Source organism: Dermacentor albipictus, chromosome 5 (assembly GCF_038994185.2).
Source record: "Dermacentor albipictus isolate Rhodes 1998 colony chromosome 5, USDA_Dalb.pri_finalv2, whole genome shotgun sequence".
Lineage (NCBI taxonomy): Eukaryota > Metazoa > Arthropoda > Arachnida > Ixodida > Ixodidae > Dermacentor > Dermacentor albipictus.
The window spans coordinates 120,824,424-120,848,032 of record NC_091825.1 but is presented as its reverse complement, the minus strand read 5'-3'; the positions used below and the strand labels follow the sequence as shown (position 1 = coordinate 120,848,032).

Below are 23,609 nucleotides of genomic sequence, written 5' to 3'. Positions count from 1 at the left end.
AACATCAGCTCTCCGACGCCCAAAGGGCCACATTCAGGCCTCTCCTTTTCCTCGCAACATTCATCCATAGCACAATGTCGGCAGGGGCAGGGCCGTCGTGCTTCTCAGACACGTTAGGGACGAACCTCGCTTGGCTTGCTTCGTAGATGCCACCCAATATGGCCGCTCGACCAGGTTCACTGCCGTTGTCGTCGATCACAAGCGTTCGATCCTCAATTACGCATCTTTCAAAGACTGTACTCCCTCGAGGGCCGAGCAGGCGGCCATAGCTCTCGCACTCTTGGATGATAGTAGATCGCAGATCTGCACAGACTCTAGATCGGCGGTTAGGGCCTGTTTCTGGCTCCATTTCCGTCGAAGCCTCTAATATTCTCGGCAATAAGATTATATCCCCGCACACCATTACTCGGTTTCCGGCACATCTCAGTTCTCCGCTAGACTCCTTCACCAACCTCAATGATACTGCTGACTCTCGGGTGCACACTCTAACCCTCCGTGCCGGGGAGGATGCAGGTCTGCAGAATGGGTACGGGGAACTTAGACATTTTATTCAATTTTGACGAAGTCACCAAGCACTATCAAATGAGCAGGCTGGCTTTTCAGCCTATACACAGTAAACTCTCCAGGTCTCAGGTAATCACACTCAGAATGCTGCAGACTAGGACATATCCCTGTCTAGCTTTCCTCAACATTACTGCCCTGGATGCCTTCGAGTCTACCTGCCCGGACTACGGGTCAGTTAGCAGCTTAGAACACATGCTCTGGTGGTGCCCCTCATTTCGGGGACCCACTCGAGTCGCCGAGGAGGAATGGAGCTCTGCCATCAAGAATTCCGAGCTTCTCCCACAACTCCACGCTGTCCAGAAAGTCCACGATGTCCACGATCCACGATCCACGATGTCCAGAAGTCCACGTTGAGGCTAGGCCTCCTCGTCCCCATGTGGGACAGGCCAATGGTGCTGCTCTAAGTGCAGTGCTTGTCGGGACCTCATTAAAGTTCTGTGTCTGTCTGTCTGTTTACGGTGGTTTCTTTTCTGCCATATCTTGCATACCTTGACACGCATATGTGCGCACCTGCAGCAGTAGCCCAGTGGCCATGGCATTGCCCTGCTGAGCTCGTGCTTGCAGGTTTGATCTCAGCCACGGCGGTTCCATTTTGGTGGGGGTGATGTGCAAAAACGCTTGTGTACTTATATTTAGGCGCATGTTAAAGAGTCCCAAGTGGCCAAAATTACTCGGCAGCACCCTACTACGCCATGCCTCATCATCAGATCGTGGTTTTGGCACGTAAAACTTCGAAGTTTAAGTTTTTCTTTTTTGAATGCACACATGCATATAAATTCTTGGCTGCTGATGTGATATAAAATCAACCTGGATTTTGGCTTGTTTTATATGCAGAGTCAAGGTTGTATTTTGTTTAATTAATAGCAATCGTAAACAAAAACAGCTTACTCACACTGGTGGCTAGGATTGCTAGCTACAAAGTTCAAGAACGTAACCATAAGTCTTAAAAATGTACTAGCTATACCAGGTGCTCAACCAAAAAACATTGCCAGAAAATGTAAACAAACTGCAATTGGATGATCACCTCAATCATTTTCAATCTGTACCAGTTGTTTGAGGGTATGAGGTGCCTTTGATTTATTGAATGTAAATAATGTTGTTGGCAGATGAACTCTGCACTGAGGAATACATAGAGTAACATAAAGCATCGTAATGCTACAGTGACTATTTATGGAAAATGCTATAACATTTGCCAGGTTGTGGACCTATTGCAGTACTTGATGTTAGTTTCGAAACTAGTTAAACTTATTGTCGTTAAAAGGCACCAAAAGTTGCCAGTTTGGCGCAAAGTAGTCAGAACTGGTGCCTCCTGTTAGAGAGACGAGCCATACTGTATAGACTCGTGTGAGGGCCGCACTTTTATTTCACAATTTTTATGAGCTGCAGCCCTTACACGGGACCAAACCCTTTCGACAAAATGGCACCGGTGCAGCCTTGATTTGTACACACGCCCCCGGATCCCCAGATGTATCACTGCATCAGAGGTCAATGCACAGCTCTCGCCATCCAGTAGCGGCATGCAGAAGTATGCAGCAAGCTAACATTCGTCAATGCGTGCGCATGGCATTGGGGTACTGAACGCGGTTGCTTCTCTGTTTAATTTTGTTTTTCCAGATTTTGGGCTGCTGAGTTGGGAGTGCAGCGCTTACATGAGTCTATTCTATACATTGCAAAAAAAAAAACAAAAAAAAACTGGCACTCTTTAGCAAGAACTTTATGTCCCCATTTTTTGGCAAAGCTGTTAGTGTGATTAGCCTTCCCTGAACACTTATGAACACCGGGCACCAACTCGGGCAAATGTTTAACAAATTTTAGATAATTTCCTGCAGCATATCTCTCACACTTGTAAATTTGTCCTCGCATTGCCTTTATGCTGGTTAGCTGAGCTAACTATCTTATTGGGGAGCATTGAATGAAGGCTTCCTTTCGTGTTTCTTTCCCGACACAGCAGATGCGCAGTGAGAGCATGACAAGCGTGTACAGCGCAGCCGGTGGCGGTCGATACGGGACAGTGGCTGTCACCGGTGAAGTGCTCTTCTCCATCCTCTACAACTACAAGTCGGGACTGCTGGAGGTGCATGTGCGAGAATGCCGAAACCTGGCACCTGTGGACACCAAGCGCAACCGCTCAGACCCGTAAGTAGTTTCTCGACTGTTTTGACCTCTGATCCCTACTTTATTGGTTGAGGGTGGCCTACAATAGAACCTTCTAAGTGGCCGGAGAAACTAACAGAGGAAAAGAAAATCCAGCAGAACTCATCTGCGCTGACTATCCAAGTATGTGAATAGCATTCTTTTGAGATGAATATGAATTTATTGTACACTGAATGGGCATCCATTGTTCTATATACATTTTGCACACTTTAGTATCAATCTATTAATCATGGGTGTGTAATTGATGATCATATGTTTTATATGTTATGAAGAGCGGCACATACACAGGTGACCCTAGTTGGCTCTTCAGAAATAGAATATTTGTTAAACTCATTGAAAAGTTGCAACAAGGTAGCATAATGACATACAGAGAAGGTTTTTTTGTTAGATAGCGGGAAATAAAGCTGGTCTGACAATGCCAAGAATGCTATTCGCATTAAAAAGGAATCAGCTTCACGTTGCATACAGACTGTGATGTAATAATACAAACCACTGTCATGTATAGATGTTTAATTTGTATTCATGTCATTAGCAAGAAGTTTCACATTCACATGAGGTTTATGCCAAAACGTGTTATGTGGTGACGTTTCACCTTCTTTGATGTCATCAGCTCTGCACTACATATTGTAACGACATCCCAGATGTTGTGAACCGGATTTATTCCTAGCACAATATCCAAACATCAAGCTGCCTCCAGAACCTTGTCTTTCTGGTTCTTCCCTCTCCCACATTCGTGCACACACACGCCCCTTGTCATTTGCCTCCTGTTCTACACGTAACAGCATATGGCCAGTTATGCAGAAAAAAATAATAATAATAATTACTTTCTTTAGAGTTAAGCTTGCCCCCACAGCAATAATAGTCAGCAATTTTGCACACCTTTCCTTTCTTTAGGGCTGTGTATGCAGCACCTTTCTATTGGGGATGGCACATGCGTCTCGTTGTGCCGTGCCGTTTTTGACAGGAAAGTAGCAAGCAGAGAGAGAGAGTTAGATAAACGTAGCAGTTGTTGTTGGACAAAATAAACCATAAAGGTGGACAATTTTTTGTAGCGTGTACTGTTCTGCTGTGTGACTATGCTGTTAATCGGGCAACAGGATTTCTTTTGAGTAATGTCTTCTGCACGTTTCGTCAGCTATGACAGTTTCTAGCTGTCATCAAAAGCTATTTCAAACTTCACTCATCACTGGTACTGCTATGATCCATCTGCAGTGTTAACTCCGACTACAGTTGACTCATGCCAGAAGTGGAAGTTCCAGAATGTTGATCTGAGGTTACTGCTTTCACCGGGCTGTTTCCGTTACCCCGAAATAGTGACAATAGTATGATTACACAAGAACTACTAGACCCCTGACTATTTATTGCCCAAGGGTTACTGCACTAAATGAAAACACATTTACTGTTTTGGCCTTGCCTTCAATTCCGAAAACAAACTTGTTCTCGGTATGAGCTATAATGTGCGAGTGCATGGCAACATGGTCGTGCGTGATTTCACATTTGAAGATCTATGATGAGCTTCCTACATTATTCATGCATGTACAGCCTTTGTCAAAAGAAACAAAGCCACTAGGATCATGGATGTTGTTGCACCCTGGCTGCATTGCTCTGTGTTCATGGTACTATACTACAAAGCTCTTTAAATGGCGGGCGCATGAGTTTGCCTCTGCCTCCAGAGTTGCCAAGCAGCATGAATATGGCTCAAGGCCAACTAGGTGTACCAGGGCTTTTGTCAAAGGCTGTGCCACCAACAACAAAAGTTTTTGGAACATGGGATCTCAGAAGATACAAAATCTTTTGGCAGCCAATGCATTCGCCCTGAATTGAAACAGTGCAGTGGATACCTCACTGTACACATTGATCGTGTGACTTCCAGACTCCGTGTTAAAGAAAATTTAACTTTTTTTTTTTTTCGTTTGTCTCATGTTCTGAAAACATTCGCAGTTCGCTCTGTGCACACTAAACTGTTGTCCACTGATGATTTGTTGTGTACGACGGCAAAGTAGCCTCCTCCCATCATTGCGAGTAGTGAAATGCAGCTCACTGCACTCTGTTGGCCATGTACACATGGTAGCATTGACCTGTGAAAGCATGCTTCATCAAGATTATGGGCTGCCTGTTGTCAGGTGCCAGCATAATGCTTATTGTTGATTCCTTGGCATAAGTACTTTCGAGAAAAGACTGCATATGCCCTCGCCTACTACTCGATACCATATTTGCGATTTGTGAGTCACTGTGTTGTTAGCGTTGCTGTCATTGCACCATAGCTGTTGTCACTTTCGTTGTTATTATCATGCCGTTGTACCTGTTTTTTCTCCAGCTATCACAGTGTCAGGTTGCATTCAGAGCTATTTCTGTGGCCCTGTACACTTCTTCATGTCATTCGTTGAAGCTAAGAGCACCTGGTCATGGACATTGGCGAGAAGTTGGGCATGTATGTGATATTACACCTCGAAGTAGACCTATCAGTGGCACTGTGTGGCAGCAGTTGTGTTATGAGATTTTTTCTTAAATTATGGGGTTTTACGTGCCAAAACCACAATCTGATTATGAGGCACGCCGTAGTGGGTGACTCCAGAATTTCGGACCACCTGGGGTTCTTTAATGTGGACCTAAATCTAATTACACGGGTGTTCTCGCATTTCGCCCCTATAGAAATTCGGCCGTTGTGGCCAGGATTCGGTCTCGCGACCTTGTGCTTAGCAGCCCAACACCATAGCCACTAAGCAACCACAGCGGGTTCTGAGATTTTAGTACAGTTTAGGAATCCTGAATGGTTAAACATAATCCAGGGCCCGGAACTTGTCACAGTGTGGGTGTAGCTTTGCTGTGGAAAGCTATATGATTTACATTGTTTATCCTGCTACCAACTTCAGCTGGTGCCATTAACCAAACGCCTCTGCAAATAATATTTTCTTGTCACTTTTTACCCAGATATGTAAAAGTCTATCTGCTACCCGATAAGACCAAAAGTGGCAAGCGCAAGACCAAAGTGAAGAAGCACACTCTGAACCCTGTTTTTGAAGAGGTTCTCAAGGTATGTACTTATTTAAGCAAGCTCGGCATTCTGTTAAGGCTTCATTAGACACAGCATTTCTCAAAGGGGCACTAAAGACAGATATTTAACAAACCTCGATTGTGTGAATACCCTCTTAGAAACTTTGCAACATTTGTTTTATGCCAAGGGATCCCTTAGTTACAAAGTAATTGCCACTGAAAGTAGCACACAGTTCATCTGTTACTCGAATCACCTGCAGTGAACCATTTTTTTTATATGAGTAACCTGAGTTGTGTCAGCAGTCTCAGAGGCCATTCTCTGCTGGGTACTACGTGCTGCCTGCCTTGAGTCAATGAACCGTGTGGAAATGACACTACTCTCCTGTAAGAAGTGCTAGCATAATGGCATGAAACGATACTACCAGTTAGTTCTCCTGTAGAAGAACTCTATAAAACGTCATTTTGTTTATCATTGAAATGTAACAATTTAAATGTGTGATTATCACTATTTCACTATGATTCACTACGTAATGCCTTTATGGCGACGTAGGTACCCTGTAAATAAAATAAATAAATAAATAAATAATCTATTATAAATGGGACATGTAAACATGGGACAAGTGTCCGTGCTTTTTGTCTACAGCACCACCATTCAAAGTAGGCCAGCAGCGTTGCAAGTTCCTCTTGTGTTGCCATGGGGTGGCACCACTTAATGGACATCGTAATCGAAACAAAAGTGGGACAGCTTCTGAAATTCTTACTCAGTAGCCAGCGTCATTGGAACTGACAGCTTACGACAGCCAAGATCGCATACTATTTGACAGTTGTGGTTTCAAATGTGTTCCATATCAACTGCCATAGCCATGAGGGGCACTGGCTAACAGTCTCAGGGCTGGTTGTTTATACATGTACGTAAATACCCACAAAAGTGGACAGAGAAACAGCTGTCGTCTTAGCTGAATTCGTAGAGCGTTGCATCCATCATGTAGCGTTATGAGCTTGGCTCCCACAACAGAAAAAAAAAAAAATTATTTTCTTCAACTTTCATGTTCCTTTTCCTTTATTTAATCTTTAATTACTTATACAATTCATTTTCCTTATTAAGCTTCTCTTGACTTCACTGCCTGTTGACTGTGTGGGAGCTTCAGAGCCATTGCTGTGATCTCTGGGCAATGGCTTGTTTCAAGCTCTGATTTATTGTAATGGGCACCTCTTATTGAGTAGCTATCGTGATGTTAATGAAGAAAAGTTGCCATTTGCAGTCACCTTGAGACAAATTTAACGGTGCTGGCTAACTCGCGCTTTTCTCGACCCAGTTCCGAGTGACCATGAGCGAGCTGCAAGCGCGCACGCTGTGGCTCTCGGTGTGGCACAGCGACATGTTTGGCCGCAATGACTTCCTCGGGGAAGTGATGCTGCCTCTCACCTACGAGACTCTCGAGAAGACGGAAGTCCGCTGCTTCGCTCTCCAGGAAAGGGTAAGCACCACTGCAGGCATCTTTTGTGCCCCCGGAGTACGATGTGGAAAAGCTAAGGACCACGCAATGCGCAGTGGAACTGAAAATAGTAGGCGTAGCTTGAAAAGATGGGAGGACAGTGATGTGGATTAGAAGTCGAACCAGGGTAGCCGACATTCTAGTTGAGATTAAGACAAAGAAGTGGAGTTGCGAAGGCCATGCAACGTGCAGGGCCAATGAGCAACAGTTTATTAGAGTTGCAGAAGAGGTTCCCGAGGTAAAGCAATTGTAATCAAGGACGGCAGAGAATTATGTGGTATGATGAAATTAAGAAATTTGCGAGTGTAGGTTGGAATTGACTTGCACAGTACAGGGCTAATCGTTGATTGCTGGGAAACGCATTCATCCCCCATTGGACATAACATAAGCTGATGCTGATGATGAGTGTTGTGGCCCTGCAGGGTGACCAATATTATTTACTACGAGTAGGTTTGGACTCGTTGCTTTCGCCGATTTATTCCTGAAATTCTGTTGTTGCTTGTCATAGATTTCTGGGCTTGTGAGTGTATGTGCAAAGCCTTCCAAGATTGCAATAGGACATTTATTCTTGCAGCTGTACACCCTTTCTCATGGCCAAATTTCTGGGTGGCACAGACTAGAGCTGTACAATTGCTTGTGTGTACAGCCAAGAGGCAGATTTCAGACTTTGCCCAGCTTTCTATTTGTGGCAAAGTGCATGCTGTCATTGCATACAGCGATTGTCGGCAAGCATGGTTCAGTCTACTTGCATTATTTTGACTCCAGCAAAATATTCCGAGTTGCTTCGAATATCAGAAGTTTTAGTCTGGTAAAATATTGCATCAGGTAAACTGTTCCTTCGTGAAAGTGTTTTGTTTCGGCTGTCTCTACTGTTTAGTGGCCTTTGTACAAGAGTGACATTGCACCCATAGTTTCCTGAAGATGGTGCACCACAGAGCATGAGTGGTGAGCTCACACGTGAGCCTGAACAGTGAACACCCATGTGCATCTTGCACTGCACAATGCTAATCTTTGTCAAAAATCATGTTGTTGTTGCTCTTTGTCTTCTGAGCAACATTATGCAAAACTCTGTAAGCATACTTCTCTGCACAGCTAGTTGAGCCTAATTAAGATGGCAAGCCTGGCATTATAACTGAAAAAAAGCATAAACTCAGCTCTGACAGTGCCGTGAGCAAGACATAAGCCTTGAGTCAGTATCGATGTACACGAAAGCCGACTTGATCAACGTCTACTGAAGCTGTATCTCTAAACAGCATCTTGTAATTCTACTGCGAGAAACAATTTTATGGTGCCTAGACACATACCAACCTGCCTCCCTGATTGCAGCCTATCATTTAGCCTAATGCTCCTTAGACATTGTGACATTCCTCTTGCCAGTATAACCACAGCCCTGCCAGAACTTGTTGATGTGGTCGAGCCAACGGTATAGATGGGCGTGTGGTTGCTGTTGTGCAACAAGTGCTTCTCTTCACTGTGTCGTGCAGTTTGAGTGCCCCGAGGTCCCGCTGAGCTACAAGGGAGACATTCTGCTGGCGCTGAAGTACATGCCACCGGACGTGACCAACCGCAGCATCAAGCAGGGGCCCGTGCGCGGCTCCCTGCATGTGCTGGTCAAGGAGGCACGCAACCTCACGGCCACGCGCTCCAACGGAACCTCGGACCCTTTTTGCAAAAGGTGCGCTGTCCGTTTGGTCATGGTATGAACGACGACACAGCGCCATGTCGTCGTTTTATTCCTTCTGTTGTCCTTGTCTTGGGTATGCTGTTACAATCCTTACCATGGTTATGGTAGTTATGTGATTCTGTAATAGACTCCTTTAGTCTGCAAGCCTGCAGAGATTTCATTTTGCACTGGTGTTTTGTTAAAAGCAGACGAAAATGACTTTGCATAAATCGTTAAAACCAATTGCTATATATAATTTAAAAGGTAACAAGTGCAGTGTTTCTGCTTTGCTTATTGTTTCTCTAAGTTATTGTAAATGACCGACAAAACTGTACAAAGCTGAGGCACTACAATGATTCTTGTGAAGACGTAAGTTGGTCCACATGAACCGCGAACTGCTATAGACCCCTTTATTTTAAAGTTAGCCATTCATGATATCTCGAATGTACAGTTTCTCAAGATTGCCTCGGCAGTTGGCTTCTCCTGAGAGCAATGCTTTTGGCAAAGGGTCAGCTTACCTTTTGTTGTGTAACAATAAGAATAAATCTTAAGGTCTGCACTCTTCTTGCCCTGCACTATTATGAACAATGATGCAGAATCGTAAAACGTTACATAGTTAGATCGAAGAAACAGGAGAAAAAGACAGGAATGACGGAGTATAGAAAGCAAAAAAAAAAGGAAAATAATTTTGGTTTAGGCATAGCTTGCTACAGATAGACTGAAGTCTAGGCGATTGAGGCATCAAATCGTTGGCATAGGACCGCCAGCTGACTGAACAGGGTCAAGCCAACCCTTATGAATGATTGACACCGTCAGGGAAAACCTGGAATTTTCAAGGAATTTGTCAGTTCTGGAATATTTCAGGGAAAAGCAGGGGAACTTTCACCCCAGTTTACTTTGAATCATGAAAATTGGCACCTAGAGTGGTTATGATGAAGTTAGTGGGATGCCCGAAGGAATAAAAGATTTTCAACTGAACCTACACAATCTGCAAATAATGGCATCTTTCGCTGGTTTTGCGAGTGTGAGCTGTCCGGGTGATTGGAATGTCATGAAAACGTGGTTAAGTCAAATCTGATATTCATTCACTCTCACTTGTACGTTACTGGCATTAGTTGGGGAAAATCTTGGGAATGCAGTAACTTGGCACGCTATAAACAAAAATATTTTCTTGCATCTTAATTGCTAGTGTCATAAACAGTCAAGGGGTTTTCATAAAAGCATGGAAAAATTAGGAAATTTGTTATTACTAGTGATTCACAGACACGCTCGTAAAGCAAAAGATCAGTGTGTCAAGATACAGAATGTTTCTGATTTTGGTACACTTAAAAAGCCGGTTGTGACTGTTCTCAGTGACTTCATGTGGTCAGTGTAGCCCAAAGCTTCATTCTGTCATGACAACGGGCACTGCTTGACATGACACTGCTGACACTGACATGACTGCACATGACACTGCTTTTCTTGACAGTTTACATTCAGCGATTCATAGGAAGGTCATTCCAAGAGGAAATATATTGCATGCCACTTGTTTGTGCAGTGACCTGCATTTGACCAGCACAGTAACATAACAAATATGATATCACACCTTGCTGCTTTGTGCATACATGTAGCTGCTAGATTGCATTTCTTCATCCATACTGTTTCAATTTGACACTTGACATCGTTAACTGCCTTCATCACCCTGAAGAAATTAAAGAGCTTTGTCATATGAGCATAAGCTAGCTGCTGCGTGTCTGTGGACTGGTTTTGCTTCCTGTAAAAAATTAAAGAGAACATGACAGAGAAATTTCTTTTGCTTTGAATTCTTTGCAGCTTTGGCTAATGTCATGCGGAGGGCAAATTCGTCTTTCGTGATTCTTCCTACACCGTGTGGACTTCTGCAGAACTGATTTAAAATCTGCCGGGATGGGAATCATGTGCCAACTGTGCCATTTCGGTACTCAAGCCGCCAATAACTTCATCACATTGCGCCGAAATCGGAAAAATGGCTGAAATTGTGCCATTCATTGTGCTTTGGCTTTGGCAGTCGTCAGCGAAAAATCGCCGGCGCGGTACAGGCCGTTGTGTCATTGGTTTCGGGGTGCATGTAAAAGTAACTTTCATATTCTGGCAGCCAGTGGGCACGAACAGGTGCGCCCAATTAAGCACCATGAATAATACTAAAGGTATACAACGACATTCTTTTATTTTGCCACCTGAGCAAGCGAGCAAGGGCAGGTTAGGAGGTCGGGCTTATCCACGCCTCCCTGCGGGTGGTTGTGCTTAATGGTCACGTGGTTGTGCTGGCGCTGTTTACAGGGAAACATGGACGAGCGTTGACACCGAGAGTCCGACGCTGCCGACCGCACCTTTTGTTTCCTTGAATTTCTTTTTTTTCCTTCGCACCGGCACAATGACAGTTGCTCTTGATTGCGGTGATCGCAGATCTTGACATCGCGTGGATCACATTGTTGCACAGTGTGAGTGCCTTGATGAAAAAGTGGAAACTGAGGGGGCAACTGGCAGAGGAAGTCACATGCAGTGAGAGAACTTGGAAAAGGCGAGGCAGTTACGGTGTTGCTCCCTTTAGCTTATTCAGGGGGCTTACGCCCAATCACTCAATGTAAATTTCAGGGGGTGTTTTCTCGAACAGTTACTTTCGGCGATACTGTCGCTGTCGCATGACGTAGTGCTCAACCAACCATCAGCACAGCACCTGATGGTCGAGGTAATAGTATCGCTATAAGTGATCATCCTAGAATATATCCCCAGTTGTCTAGGTGCCTCCAGTGAGTGCAAAAATGGAAGTCAGTGACATGTAGAACCTTGGTATGAGCTAGTTCGTGCTGTCACATTACCTAGAAATGTCTCGCTTTAGTGTTCTTGATGGGACTTTGGTGTTCACTAGCCTTAGCTTCTTCAAAATACTTCTGTTGGAAAACACCTGCAGTCGCTCCAGCAAAACTTAATACAAAAATAGTATGAAAAATGCCTTTAGGCTGCTCGTCAACGCTTCTTTAAAGCTGCATAATGCAAGGTTCTGTCACTGTTACCCTGCTTAATTATAATAGTACTCTGAATTAAGAGTTTCATGCTGCAGATTGCTTCAATTATATGATATACTGTCAACGTCTGAATTGTTAGACTCCCTAGGGTTCATGAAAACACCAGAAAAATTGGGCAATCCGCAAAAATGAATGCATGCCTTTTACTGCCCCCAAGAGCTCAAATCACCACAGGCACGTTCGAAATCGGTCTGAGGGTCTTCCGGTGTACTTATTAGGCGTGTTGGTGCTCGTACTGTGACAGCAGATGAGGATTACACTTGTGTGCAGCAATTAAGGAATACATGTTGTGTCCCGTGGCAGTTGCCCCTTTCTGCTCGTTGTGTGCTTCACTGCAGTACATTGCATGTTATGTGCTTCACCGTGTAACACCGCTATACAACTTCGCTTTATTGAAGTCAGCGTGGCGCCATTGTGCAAGCTCACACGTGTGTTTTCGTGCAAACAGTACCAGCACAACCATCAACCATATGGCTCCACTCCACCAACAGGAAGGCGCAGATAAGCCCCAGACCTCCTCGCCTGCTCTCGCTCGCTGGCTCAGGCAGCAAGATAAAAGAATGTCGCTGTGTACCTTTAGTTTTATTCATGGTGCTTAACGGAGTGTGGCTGCTCCTGCCCACTGGCTGCCTGTGGTGATTTGAGCGCCATGCTTTCTGCGCTTCAAAGCAATCAGCGAGAACTACAAAGGCAGAATCAGCGCCATTGCTGACAGCAGTGAATTCTTTCAGTGAAAAACATGGCATCAAGCAGCACGAAGCTTGGTAGCGAATGTCAAAGCAGCTAGGCCTAGTGCCGAGGTGGTGGCTATGGCTGCCAGCAAATCGGCATGCGAGAGCGCTAGTTCAAGGTTGCAAAATAATGAAAATGGTGGCTGTGGTGGCTTTGATTAATGTGGCTTCAGACCTGCATTTACGGCAAGAAGTACAGAAAATTGGACAGTGAAGGGATTTTGTGTCCGAAATTTCAGACGTTCCTATACATAGGCTCTGTGGGGTATGTGGCAGTGCCGTGAAGGTGTCTGAATCATCGGGCATGTCTGAAAAATCGGACACCTCAAAAATCGGTTGTTGACCGTATGTCCTACAGTCTGCTCCAAAATCAGAATTTATCAGCTCCAGTCTGTTCCGGAATGAAATTATATCTGTTCCAAAAATTGTTAGGACTTCGGGCATTCTCGCCCGTGAACCTGAAGAAAACATTTGACTCGCCAAAAGGTGGTGTAACCAGTTCATGCGCATGCTGCTGTTCGCTTATTCAGGTATGACGGTGCTTCTTTATTTTTTAAGTGAATCTTTTTTTGCTGCTTTCTCCCACTTTGTGGGTGCTGGCTGCTAGTTGCTGCGTTGCATAATTGGCCTGTCCTGGACGTAGTGCAAGGCAAGGTAGCCCAGGACGGTGGGCAATTTACATAAGTGTAGAGGTGAGCTCCAGCACAAGCACAATGTCGTCATTTCATGGCTTTCCTTCCCTCATCGCCATTTCATCGCCTTCATTGCTTTATCTTCACTCCGTCATCATTGTACCGTCTTCGTCAGTCCATTGCTGTGATTGCTTTGTCATCATGCAGTCATCATTGTATTGTCGTCATTCTATTGTCATCATTCCAGCATAATTTCATCATTGTTATGCCATCATCACCACTGCCTTGTTGTCAAGGTCACACACACTTTAATTATACACAGTGGGACAGATCGGCACCTTTGCACCATGCAGCTATCGCTTGACATAAACAATCATTGACACGACGGTTTCTCACAATGTTGAAGTGCAGCTTTCTTTGCCACTCCCTCGACTTTGAAAGTGCTGGCTGCTGTATTACCCACGAGATGGGATAGTCCCGTAGATAGTGCGAACCACAGCAGCTCTAGGTGGCGGGTTATGCAAGTCCAGACATGAGCTCAAACAGAATGAAAATGGGGCCAAAGCATACACTAAGTGCTTGAGGGGACAAGAGGCTAGGAGGAAGCATCCGGCGAAGCCAGAACGTCTTCGATACAAAGTGAAGCAACGTTTGCTATGCAAAGCACATAAATAAGTAGCGGGGTATCTTCGTGTGGGAGTGATGAGCACTGAAGAGCACGGTCGACATTTTGTCCACGAGCACTAAGTGGAGCAGTGTTGGTGGCTGGCAATACGAGCACACTCTTACTTGTAATCGTAAAGCTGGGCGATGTCAAGAGGCGGTGATCAGACAGCAGCGAAACTGCACCATGTCATTTATGGCACAAACTAGTACTTTCAGAAACGCTTGCTGCAGAATGAGTTGAATTCAGTTCTGCGTGTGGTGCACGCATGACTCTGGTTTCTCTTGTACATGTCTATGGTGTTGCAGTGTCACCAGATTATTTGAGCGAGATCTTTCATCGTCTGTGTTTAATTTATTTGTGTGCTTTGCTAAACAACCACAATGTTCCTCGCAAATGCCAATGAAACCTTCTTTGAAACCAGTTCTTGGAGTACGTGGAATACCTGTAATATTTTTCTGAATAAAGCAGACAAGCAGCGACATCAAGTGTGAGTATAACACTTGATGTCATTGCTAATAAATACAATATTATAGTCAACCCGCCGTGGTTGCTCAGTGGCTATGGTGTTGGGCTGCTGAGCACGAGGTCGCGGGATCGAATCCCGGCCACGGCGGCCGCATTTCGATGGGGGCGAAATGCGAAAACACCCGTGTGCTTAGATTTAGGTGCACGTTAAAGAACCCCAGGTGGTCAAAATTTCCGGTGTCCTCCACTACGGCGTGCCTCATAATCAGAAAGTGGTTTTGGCACGTAAAACCCCAAAAATTATTATTATTATTAATATTATAGTAAAACAAAATTTGAGCGCAAACAAAGCTGTAGTAAACATGCTTTTTTTTTAATTGTTAAAATAAAGATGCACGTCACTGTAGTTATCACAGTGTGCTGCTGATATATCTGATAACGATGAGTATCTGATCATTTTACCTTGTGTCCTTGGCCTCAATACCAGTACCACTAGCATGATTATAAGGGCAGCGCTAACCTTTTTATAAGACACTGCACTGGGTGCATGGTAGTAGAGATGCCACAATATTGTAGACTTGTATATCCGCACTTTTCTTCTCACTTCATTATTAATCACACATTATCATCATTCCTTCCCATCTCCCTTCCTCAGTGCAAAGTAGCAAGCCAGACCAAGCAACCTCGCTACATTCTTATACATAAATAGCACTTTGTGTTCCCTTCTCTCTCTTCTAGTGTCCTGCATTTTCTTGCTGTTGCCATTGACTTTGTTCCTGTGCTTGATGGTGTGTGTATTTCTTAAAAAAAAAAGAACAACTGCATTTTCCTTCACACAGCTACCTGCTTCCCGACCGGACCAAAGGGAGCAAGCAGAAGACGCCCGTGGTGAAGAAGTGCTGCAACCCCAAGTGGAACCACACGTTTGTCTACCCAGACGTGTCCCTGGATGAACTGAAGGACCGCTGCCTTGAGCTGACCATCTGGGACTATGACAAGATCACGAGCAACGACTTCCTGGGCGGCGTGCGGCTTGGCCTCGGCACAGGTGCATTGTTCTTGCTTCCCTCTTATGGATGCTTTCTTGTACAAGTAACAGTATGTTGCCGTTGTCTCTTTTGCAATATTCTCATGAAATGTTAAAAGATGGTTCATTTGTAGTGTTTTCGTAAATAGGTGTAAGCACAGGATGCTTGACTGTTTCTTGTTTGTTTGGTCACCGTCAACGTACATATGTTGCATTGCACGTCCAAGTCAAAATTAAATTGAAAGGTTTAAAGTCTAAAAACTGCGCAGTGGGTTCGAAGGAATGCTGTAGTGGAGGGCTCCACATTACTTAGTTTTTTGTACCGTGCTGTCTTGAACACAAAACACAGAATAGGACACAGGCAGGAGCGCAATTCTGCCCCCCCCAAACTCATTAGAATTTGCAGGCAAGTAAACCAGGCCAGCTAAAAGATTCCTAATAAACTGTGCGTGATAGGACATGTGCGCAAGTTTGTTGAACGCAAAAAAGGGAAGTTGGGTATAGTATCCCATCGACATGCGGTCGAAGATACGTTGGCCAAACAAAACGACGTGTCAACATTAGACTCAGAGAGCATCATATTGACATGCATCGCATGTCAACACATGTAGGCAACAGAATGGAGCGAGTGGTTGTCGAGGCCTTTCCTATGTGAATGAAACGTGAAGGTGAATGCATGAGCAATCTGCCAATTACACTAACTTGAAGTGAGATTGACCTAATGCGTGGCACAGAAAAAGAAAGCAATGGAGATGCACATGCATGTTGTTCAGGTGTAAGGGTATTCAATCATATGTCTATTTCATGTAAATGCAACGCTGACTTATCCAAGATAAAACAGTTGTTAGTTTGTGCTCCTGCCTCTGTTTTGTGTTCAAAACAGTGTGGTATGAAAACTAAGTACGTACAACCAACTAGCCCCAGTCGCAGAAATTCTAGTTCTGGACTCATTTCCATCACCTGGGATTCTTTAATGTCCACCTAAATATAACCACACAGGTGCTTTTGCATTACGTCCTCATTGGAATGCGGCGATCATGGCCAGCAATCGATCTCGCAAGCATTTCCTCAGAAGCAGAACACCAGAACCACTGAGCCACCAATGGCTGGTATACAATCACCGACCGATAATTGGGGCTTGATGGGGACCGCCTAAAAGTCAGAATAATCAGGAGTCTCAAATGTCAGTTTATTTGCCACAAAACAAGTGACTTTATTCCATGAGTGAGAGAAAAAAATGTGCAGAAACTGGTCTACCAATGATTCTGGCTACAGCGCAATTGCCGTGATGTCTGTGTGGATAAACATAAGAAATTTATGGAGTCACGGCGTGGTGACCTCAGCAAAGAATATAACCTCTGACAAGCATGCCAGTATGACTTATCGCCACCAACGCTATTGCAATAAGCATCTTTAGCTATTGCTCAGCCGCGCATGTGGCGTAGTGCCACTGTAAGGCGTACTGCAAATATTTATATGCGATAACCCAGATGTGCCGGCACGTCTTGCCCAGCCTCTTTGAATGGGACTGTTTCAAGCGCGAATCACTTGCAGAAATGAAAAAAGCATGCCTTCGCCGCATTAGCTAAAAGCTGCATGCATGCTGCACGCTCAGGAGCAGCACGGGCATGAAGAAAGTGGACCGCAGAGACGCTGGAATATGCACGCGTACGAAACAGCAAGCATACCGGTACAGTGACGGTGAGCACTTGTAGGTGATGCGATGCACACAAATCACGCAGGACAATCAACACCATGTGGTGGCTGGCACCACATTACAATGAAGCGGCACCAGTTTCGCACAGTAGCAGACTGTCACACAAATGCATGTAGACACGTTCGGGAAAGCCAAGTGGATTGTTCACTCCAACACTTGTTGTCTGCCAATTTTTCGAAATGCTGCTCGCCTTTGCGTTATTGTGTGGTCATAGGAGAGAGACCGAATGTTTTCCTACTGTGGAAAAGGAGAAAGACAAAAATTTGCAGTTTTGTCCAAGGGACGAAGCATTGACAGCAGTAGCAAGGTTTAGAGTTGCGCTTGAACTCCTGGGGCACTGTTGTAACTATGTGCGGGTGCAGCATGTTGGCACACACCAGCATGCAAGGAAACTCCTACTGAACTGAACAGAAAGAACAGCACTCTGGTAGCTAACAGGCGTCTGAGAATGCTAGTGTCATGAGCACTGCCAATGGCGTCGCACATCAAAGCTGCACAAAATGAGACCGGTACAAGTGAAATTACATCACTTTCAGATTGAGCCCTAATAATGTTTTGCAATTTTGATGCGAAAGCATCAAATGACCCATTGAGGAAAAAAGCTGGCATCTGCAGCAGCGAAAGGGAACCTCAGTTTCGATTGGCTGCAACTCCACGTCTCGGAATGCACCTCAATGGAGCACAGCGGGCAAATTCAAACATCTGCTGCAGCGATAGCATGCCAGGTGTTGCGTAAGGGAAGAGGGCACCACTATGACACCACGTTATCAGTGCGCCTCGACGGAGCAGATACAGCTAAGCAACGCCGCGGGGCAAGACGTGCTGTCATCGGCAAGGCGGTTGCAAGACGCGCATGTGCGGGTGCCGCTACTTGCTCTCAGAAGCCGGCGTGCGGTCCGTATCTCTTGCTTTCACAAACTCCACTGAACTTAGCTGCTGCGCACGCCTCCCGGCCTTGATGGCCGCTGCTGCTTCTTTGGTCTCGCGTTGCACGTGACATTAGCGGCATGCGGCGTCCCTGGTTTTTCGGCAACATCATCCAAATGATTCCAGTCTACAGCCAACATGCTAACGTAGAAACCATATTAAGAAAAATAACCCACACCAACTGAATCTCAAAACTATATAACATACCCCGCAGCCTAACTCGAAGACATTACTCGCAGCCAAAGTTCGAAGGGCCGTTCAGTCGCGTTTAGTCTGACACTATTGCTAGCAACACGGCCAACGCCCATGCTGCAACGATGCTGGGGACTTGCGAAATTCAAAATATTGCTATTTTTGCTCAGCTCGAGCAGGCAAAGTCCAAACTGTAGAATGACATGTTGTAAGGTGTAAAAAATTTTGGTGTTCTTACACATTAAATCTATGGGGCCAGTGGCGGTGATACAAAGCAGTCCGAATTATTGGTTGGCAACTTTGTTTGCTTTGCTGTACATGATGACTGATACTGTGCCAGTTCATAGCAAAATGTTAGGGTACACTTTTAAGTATGGGAAAAGCAGTGAGCACGAACTTATTCAGCTTGCAGGACAGATGTTATGCACATCAGTTGCAGCAACTTGCCGTGTCTAGGGGCATCATCTTCGCCATCATAATGGTGTTGCAGGAGCGAGAAAGACGGTAACTGGCCTGACCAGTATCCCAATTGCCATCATTATTTTATTCTTACTGGCATAGATGCAGCCAGTAGGAGGACAAAAGAATACTCACCGAGAGGTTGTGAAATACAGTGAAATCTCGCTAATTCGAAATCTCTTAAATTTAATTGACAGGTATTTCAAACTGATCTGTTGGTCCCAGTAAAGTCCTTCTTATATAACTCCCTGCAAATTTGAACTATATTTGCAGAATAGCAGACTAGAGCACACTAGCTCAAGTCGACCTCTCTGTCTTTCCTATCAATAAATTCTATTCATTCATTGAACTATAAGAAACGCAACTGGTGATTTTGAAAAAAATTTATAATCCTCATGTACCACTTTTTGGACAAACCCAAGCCGACCGCAAAGGTTCGATGCGTTGTTCCCATAATATCAGATGCTGTGAAAATGACTGCACTGTGGGAAGCCGAGACCGAGACCGAACCGACGAAACTGGAGCAGCACACACCCTCTTTTCCCATCACATTAAAAGGAGCAGGAATGAAACCTTAGCAGCTACTTGATCCACGTGAGCTCTCCTGCACCCCTTCCTCTCTCTAGTATGCTTGATCACATCACCACGCACTTGATCAGCCCCAACATTGGGCATACGGGAAGACTGTGCAGATCAAGTCACCATTCTTCTTAGCTCACCCTCGCCCATTTTCCCTCGCACCCACAGCAGACGCCGCTAGAGCTGCGATCTTATCGCACTTGGAGTTAATGCACAACCTGGGCTTCTTCAGGCACATGTCCTCACGCACTGATGGAGGAAAGCTGACTTTCAGTGCGAGCCCAGTAATGGTTTTGGGTTTTGTGCACTGGAGTGCACAATTGATCGGGCGATATATTCCGAGGCTATCCTTAGTTCAAACTCCGCCGGACTACATTGTGTATGAATACATGTGCAGAAGCTCTGTCCTCTAGCGTTTCTTTCGTAGCCAAGAAAAGTTGTCCGCGAGTATGAGTATCAAACCATAACATCGGTCGCTGACACCTGGAGTAGTAGTGTTGGTTAGGCCTAACAGCCAAGGCAGTGTGGTTGTAATGAGAATTCGCCACTGGCCAATGGGGTGATGGAAGACAAACCATCGCGAGACGTTTGCTGCTGAAAGAGGGGCTCATCAGTCATCTGGCCATACATCATGCACATGGGCTAGAGTGAGGGTTTTAGAAGTAGCATTCAGGTACACAGGCGACCTGCCAACAACTACAATGAATGTGCTTACGAAGCTCGTTTGTGTGCCTGCTGGGTGAAATGGGTTAAGTTCACATGTAGGCTGAAAGCACTGAGCTAAATTTGATCAACACAGCCCAAACAGCCATAATAATGCAGTCAAGGTAGCATGCAACATCTGTACTTCAAAACAATATGTGGCAAGCATCGGGCCATGCATAGGGTGAAGTTCACTTGTGGTTTGTACACTCGGAGAACATTGTACCAAAATGTACACTCTGCTGCATTCTGGTCTATAGCTTCATAACGTTCACAATTAGCTTTGCTCACATATCGCCAGGAAATTTTGAATTCTGCTTCTGTTCCCTATAATTTAACCTTGTTTTCTTATGAATATGCCACCTAATACGGACATACTAAGTGAAAAAAGAATTCCCTTATCTATGTTTTGTTACTCTGCTATCTAGTCTGAAAAAGTTTTTGCTAGGGCAAGCAAACATGTATGTGCTGAGACTACCCAACAGGCAAGCTTCTCCCCATGAGCCTGAAAGTTAGGAGGAGCATAGATTTTTCTTGTTATGTGTGGCTTTCAAATGCTGCCTGGCCAATCATATGTATTCATCTAAGTTCTTAGTGGTCCATGAAACCTTTGAACGCACAGGGCCTTGAAAACCCTTAAAATTTCATGGAGTGCTTTAAATCCTTGAAATTAAATTGGCTCAATGGATTTTATTTGAACACATGGCCACAAACAGGGTGCAGTAAAAAACTCAAGCTTACCCACTCTGTTTAGCAGCTTAGCAGGGGTTCAGTTTTGGAATTTCTTGTGTACCTTTTCATTTGTGTCCGTTAATAAAGGCGGCTGTATAGTTGATGATAGTGTTGCGTTTTTGAGTTTTCAAGCATAAATTGTTAGTAGTCCTTGAAAATAGCTTTTGTTAGGGCCTTGGAAGACCTTAAATACCCTTGAAAAATGTTTCCGCCAAAATTGCTGCAAGCCCTTGTTTACCTCAATGTTGTTTTCTGCCTTGTGCCAACACAACTTCTAAATGTATCTCTCACAGGAAAGCTGTACGGACGTGACGTGGACTGGATGGATTCGCATGGCGAAGAGGTGATCTTGTGGCGTTCCATGTTGGAGAGGCCAAACCTCTGGATCGATGGATCACTGCTGCTGAGGCCGACGATGCAATCTAAGCGCTGAAGACTCGGAACGAGTCGAGTTGAAAAGAAAGGGACTTCACTTTTCATCCATTCCCGACAACACGCATCTCTCCCATACCACTAGTTTTCAGACAACAGCCTACTGCCAGAACTGTGAGTGAAGCACAACAGAGACAGTGCGTTTTCCAGCAAGAGTACTCGGCGCAGTGTTCTCCTGTCTGTCGAGAAGTCACCGCCACCAGATGGTGACTGGTTCAGTGCGAGATGGTCACAGTCGATGGTTCTTTGAATCTGCGACGACCTCGAAAAAGCCAAAGCTGCCGCCAATGTACATAGAGGCGAGAACTCTCTGCTCAAAAATGCAACACCTTTGTACATCTAGATGCAAGTGCTCCCTACCATGTGCACGCACACACACACACACACACACACAAAATGCGCGCGGCTCTCTCTGTATCGATTGACATATCAGATGCGACTGCATTTAAGTTGCTGTTAACAGATACATTTTATATTACATATATAGATATATATATATATATAACTGTTTGGAAAGGCTCCATTTACGCTACGTTGAAGAGTCTGTAAATAGCCACTGTCAAGCTTGTTGGTTTAACGCTTGCTCTATACTATAGTTGTTTGCTGTTTCATACCGTTTTTGACCGAGTCATGTGTCATGTTGTGACTTGCCGCTGAATGCCATCATATTGTTGTGGGCTGCTATGAAAGTGTCCTCTCTTTTTTTTTTCTTCCCATTTCTCCCGTTATGCTTGCTTATTTTGTGAATCTCTATTGTTCATAAATAAGCTGCAAACACATTTGCACTCCGCTGGTCCATTTGAAGACTCTATGAAAGACTGGTGTAAATGGGTGTTGTTTCGATATTTATTTTTATAAACATGTCACATATATATATATGTATACATATATATATATATATGCTATAGTTTAAAGGAAAGACAATAACAGCTCTTTTCTTCACGCATGCCTTCGAAACAACTCACTCGCTACATTCCTCCAGCATTAATGGAGTCACCGGATTTGTTGCTTCATCTGTTGTGAGACAATTTCCTCCTGTGACCGTGTGTCTTGGCAATGATGAGCACTATTTCTGTTTGTAATTTTATTTTTCGAAAGTGTACATAACATTGTGTGATGGATAGGCCTGTGTCATGTTTACAGATACATTACACAGACTGCCTACGTGTTGCAGGCATTGGTGGCTGAGCCACCAGTCATATCTCAGTCTGCGTATGCTCAGTCTGCATATGCACCTGCTAGCATGTGTATTTGGAAATATGACACGGATCTATAAAAAAAGACTTTTGACTGTATTTTGGGGGAACTAGGGGTAACAGTGTGTTGCTCAGAAGTGTCTGCTGATGCACAAAACGAACACAGTCTACGCTGTGCGTGTGTGTGACTCGAGCTTGTGCTGCGTCATTTTTTGGAAACACCCAAAGTGTGTCTGTCACGTGCACTCTGCCTACAGTTCTGCTTTTGTTTTTTTTTTCCTCTCTCTCTCTACTTTTGAGATGATCTTATTTTAATAAAAATTACCATGCAAAAGTTTCACGAGCGTAATTGGTACTGTTGCAGCTCAACGATTACCTGCAGCAGTGGTGACAAAAAACATCGGCCGCTTCAGACGGCATGTGGATAGAATATACCTGTACGCCCATCCTGACCAGCTGAATCAACGCTTTTACTGTTAGAGAGTTCTAGCATCTCAATAAGCATGCAAAGCTTCATGGAATGTCGGGTTACCAAATACATGAACAAGCAGCAACAGTGTTGGCAGGGACATCTTGTGATGCTTTGTCCAACTACAATGCTTTAGGGAAGTATAGCGAAAGCCTGAGAATTCAAACTGCAATGTTGGTCCTGGCAAAATCTCGTGTATTTGAATAGAGAAATCACAAGTTAGAACTTCAAAAAGTGCGCAACGGTTATTTCAAACAAGATTTCTCCTTCCCATGGAACACCTTTCGGACAAACCGGAGCCAGAGGCGAAGGTTTGTTGCGTCGCTAAATGTTGTGCACGGTAAAAATGACGAGGAAAGACGTACGCAGGGAGCGGAGTTCAAGCCAAAGCAAGCAGAGTGGCACAAGCCCTCCTTTCTCACCCGGTTTAGGAGGAGCAGGAAGGAGCCCCCAGCATGCGCTTGGTCACGTTATCACGCCCACTCACATACGCTCCCCCGCCTTAGCACCCTTAATCACATTACCGCTCGATCACATCATCTCCAACATTCAGCACGCAGGAGGACAATGCACTTCAAGCCACCATCCTTCTCGGCTTGCCCTTGCACATTTTCACTCGCACACACAGCAAACGGCGCACAAGGCGCCATCTTGTCACATTTGTACTTTACAGGAAACATGGGCATCTTCCAGCACATGTCCTCGCACACTGATGGAGGAAGGATACGACTTTCAATGTGAGCGCAATGACTGTTTTGGCTTTGTGC

The 23,609-nt window shown here is 44.8% G+C and overlaps 1 protein-coding gene across 7 annotated transcripts in view; it reads left to right on the top strand.

The window, feature by feature from the left end:
* Positions 1–22,711, top strand: part of LOC135911612 (uncharacterized) — a 567,380-nt gene extending 544,669 nt beyond the window's left edge. For 6 of the 7 annotated variants that reach the window (XM_065443933.2, XM_065443934.2, XM_065443936.2 and 3 more), the window contains 6 exons: positions 2,513–2,700; positions 5,650–5,752; positions 7,029–7,190; positions 8,693–8,883; positions 15,250–15,458; positions 21,039–22,711. In XM_065443933.2, the coding sequence (XP_065300005.1) occupies positions 2,513–2,700; positions 5,650–5,752; positions 7,029–7,190; positions 8,693–8,883; positions 15,250–15,458; positions 21,039–21,178 (993 nt within the window). In that variant the 3' untranslated portion in view covers positions 21,179–22,711. The remainder of the gene's footprint in view (positions 1–2,512; positions 2,701–5,649; positions 5,753–7,028; positions 7,191–8,692; positions 8,884–15,249; positions 15,459–21,038) is intronic. The other variant, XM_065443937.2, reaches the window with a different exon arrangement.
* Positions 22,712–23,609: the final 898 nt, after the last annotated feature.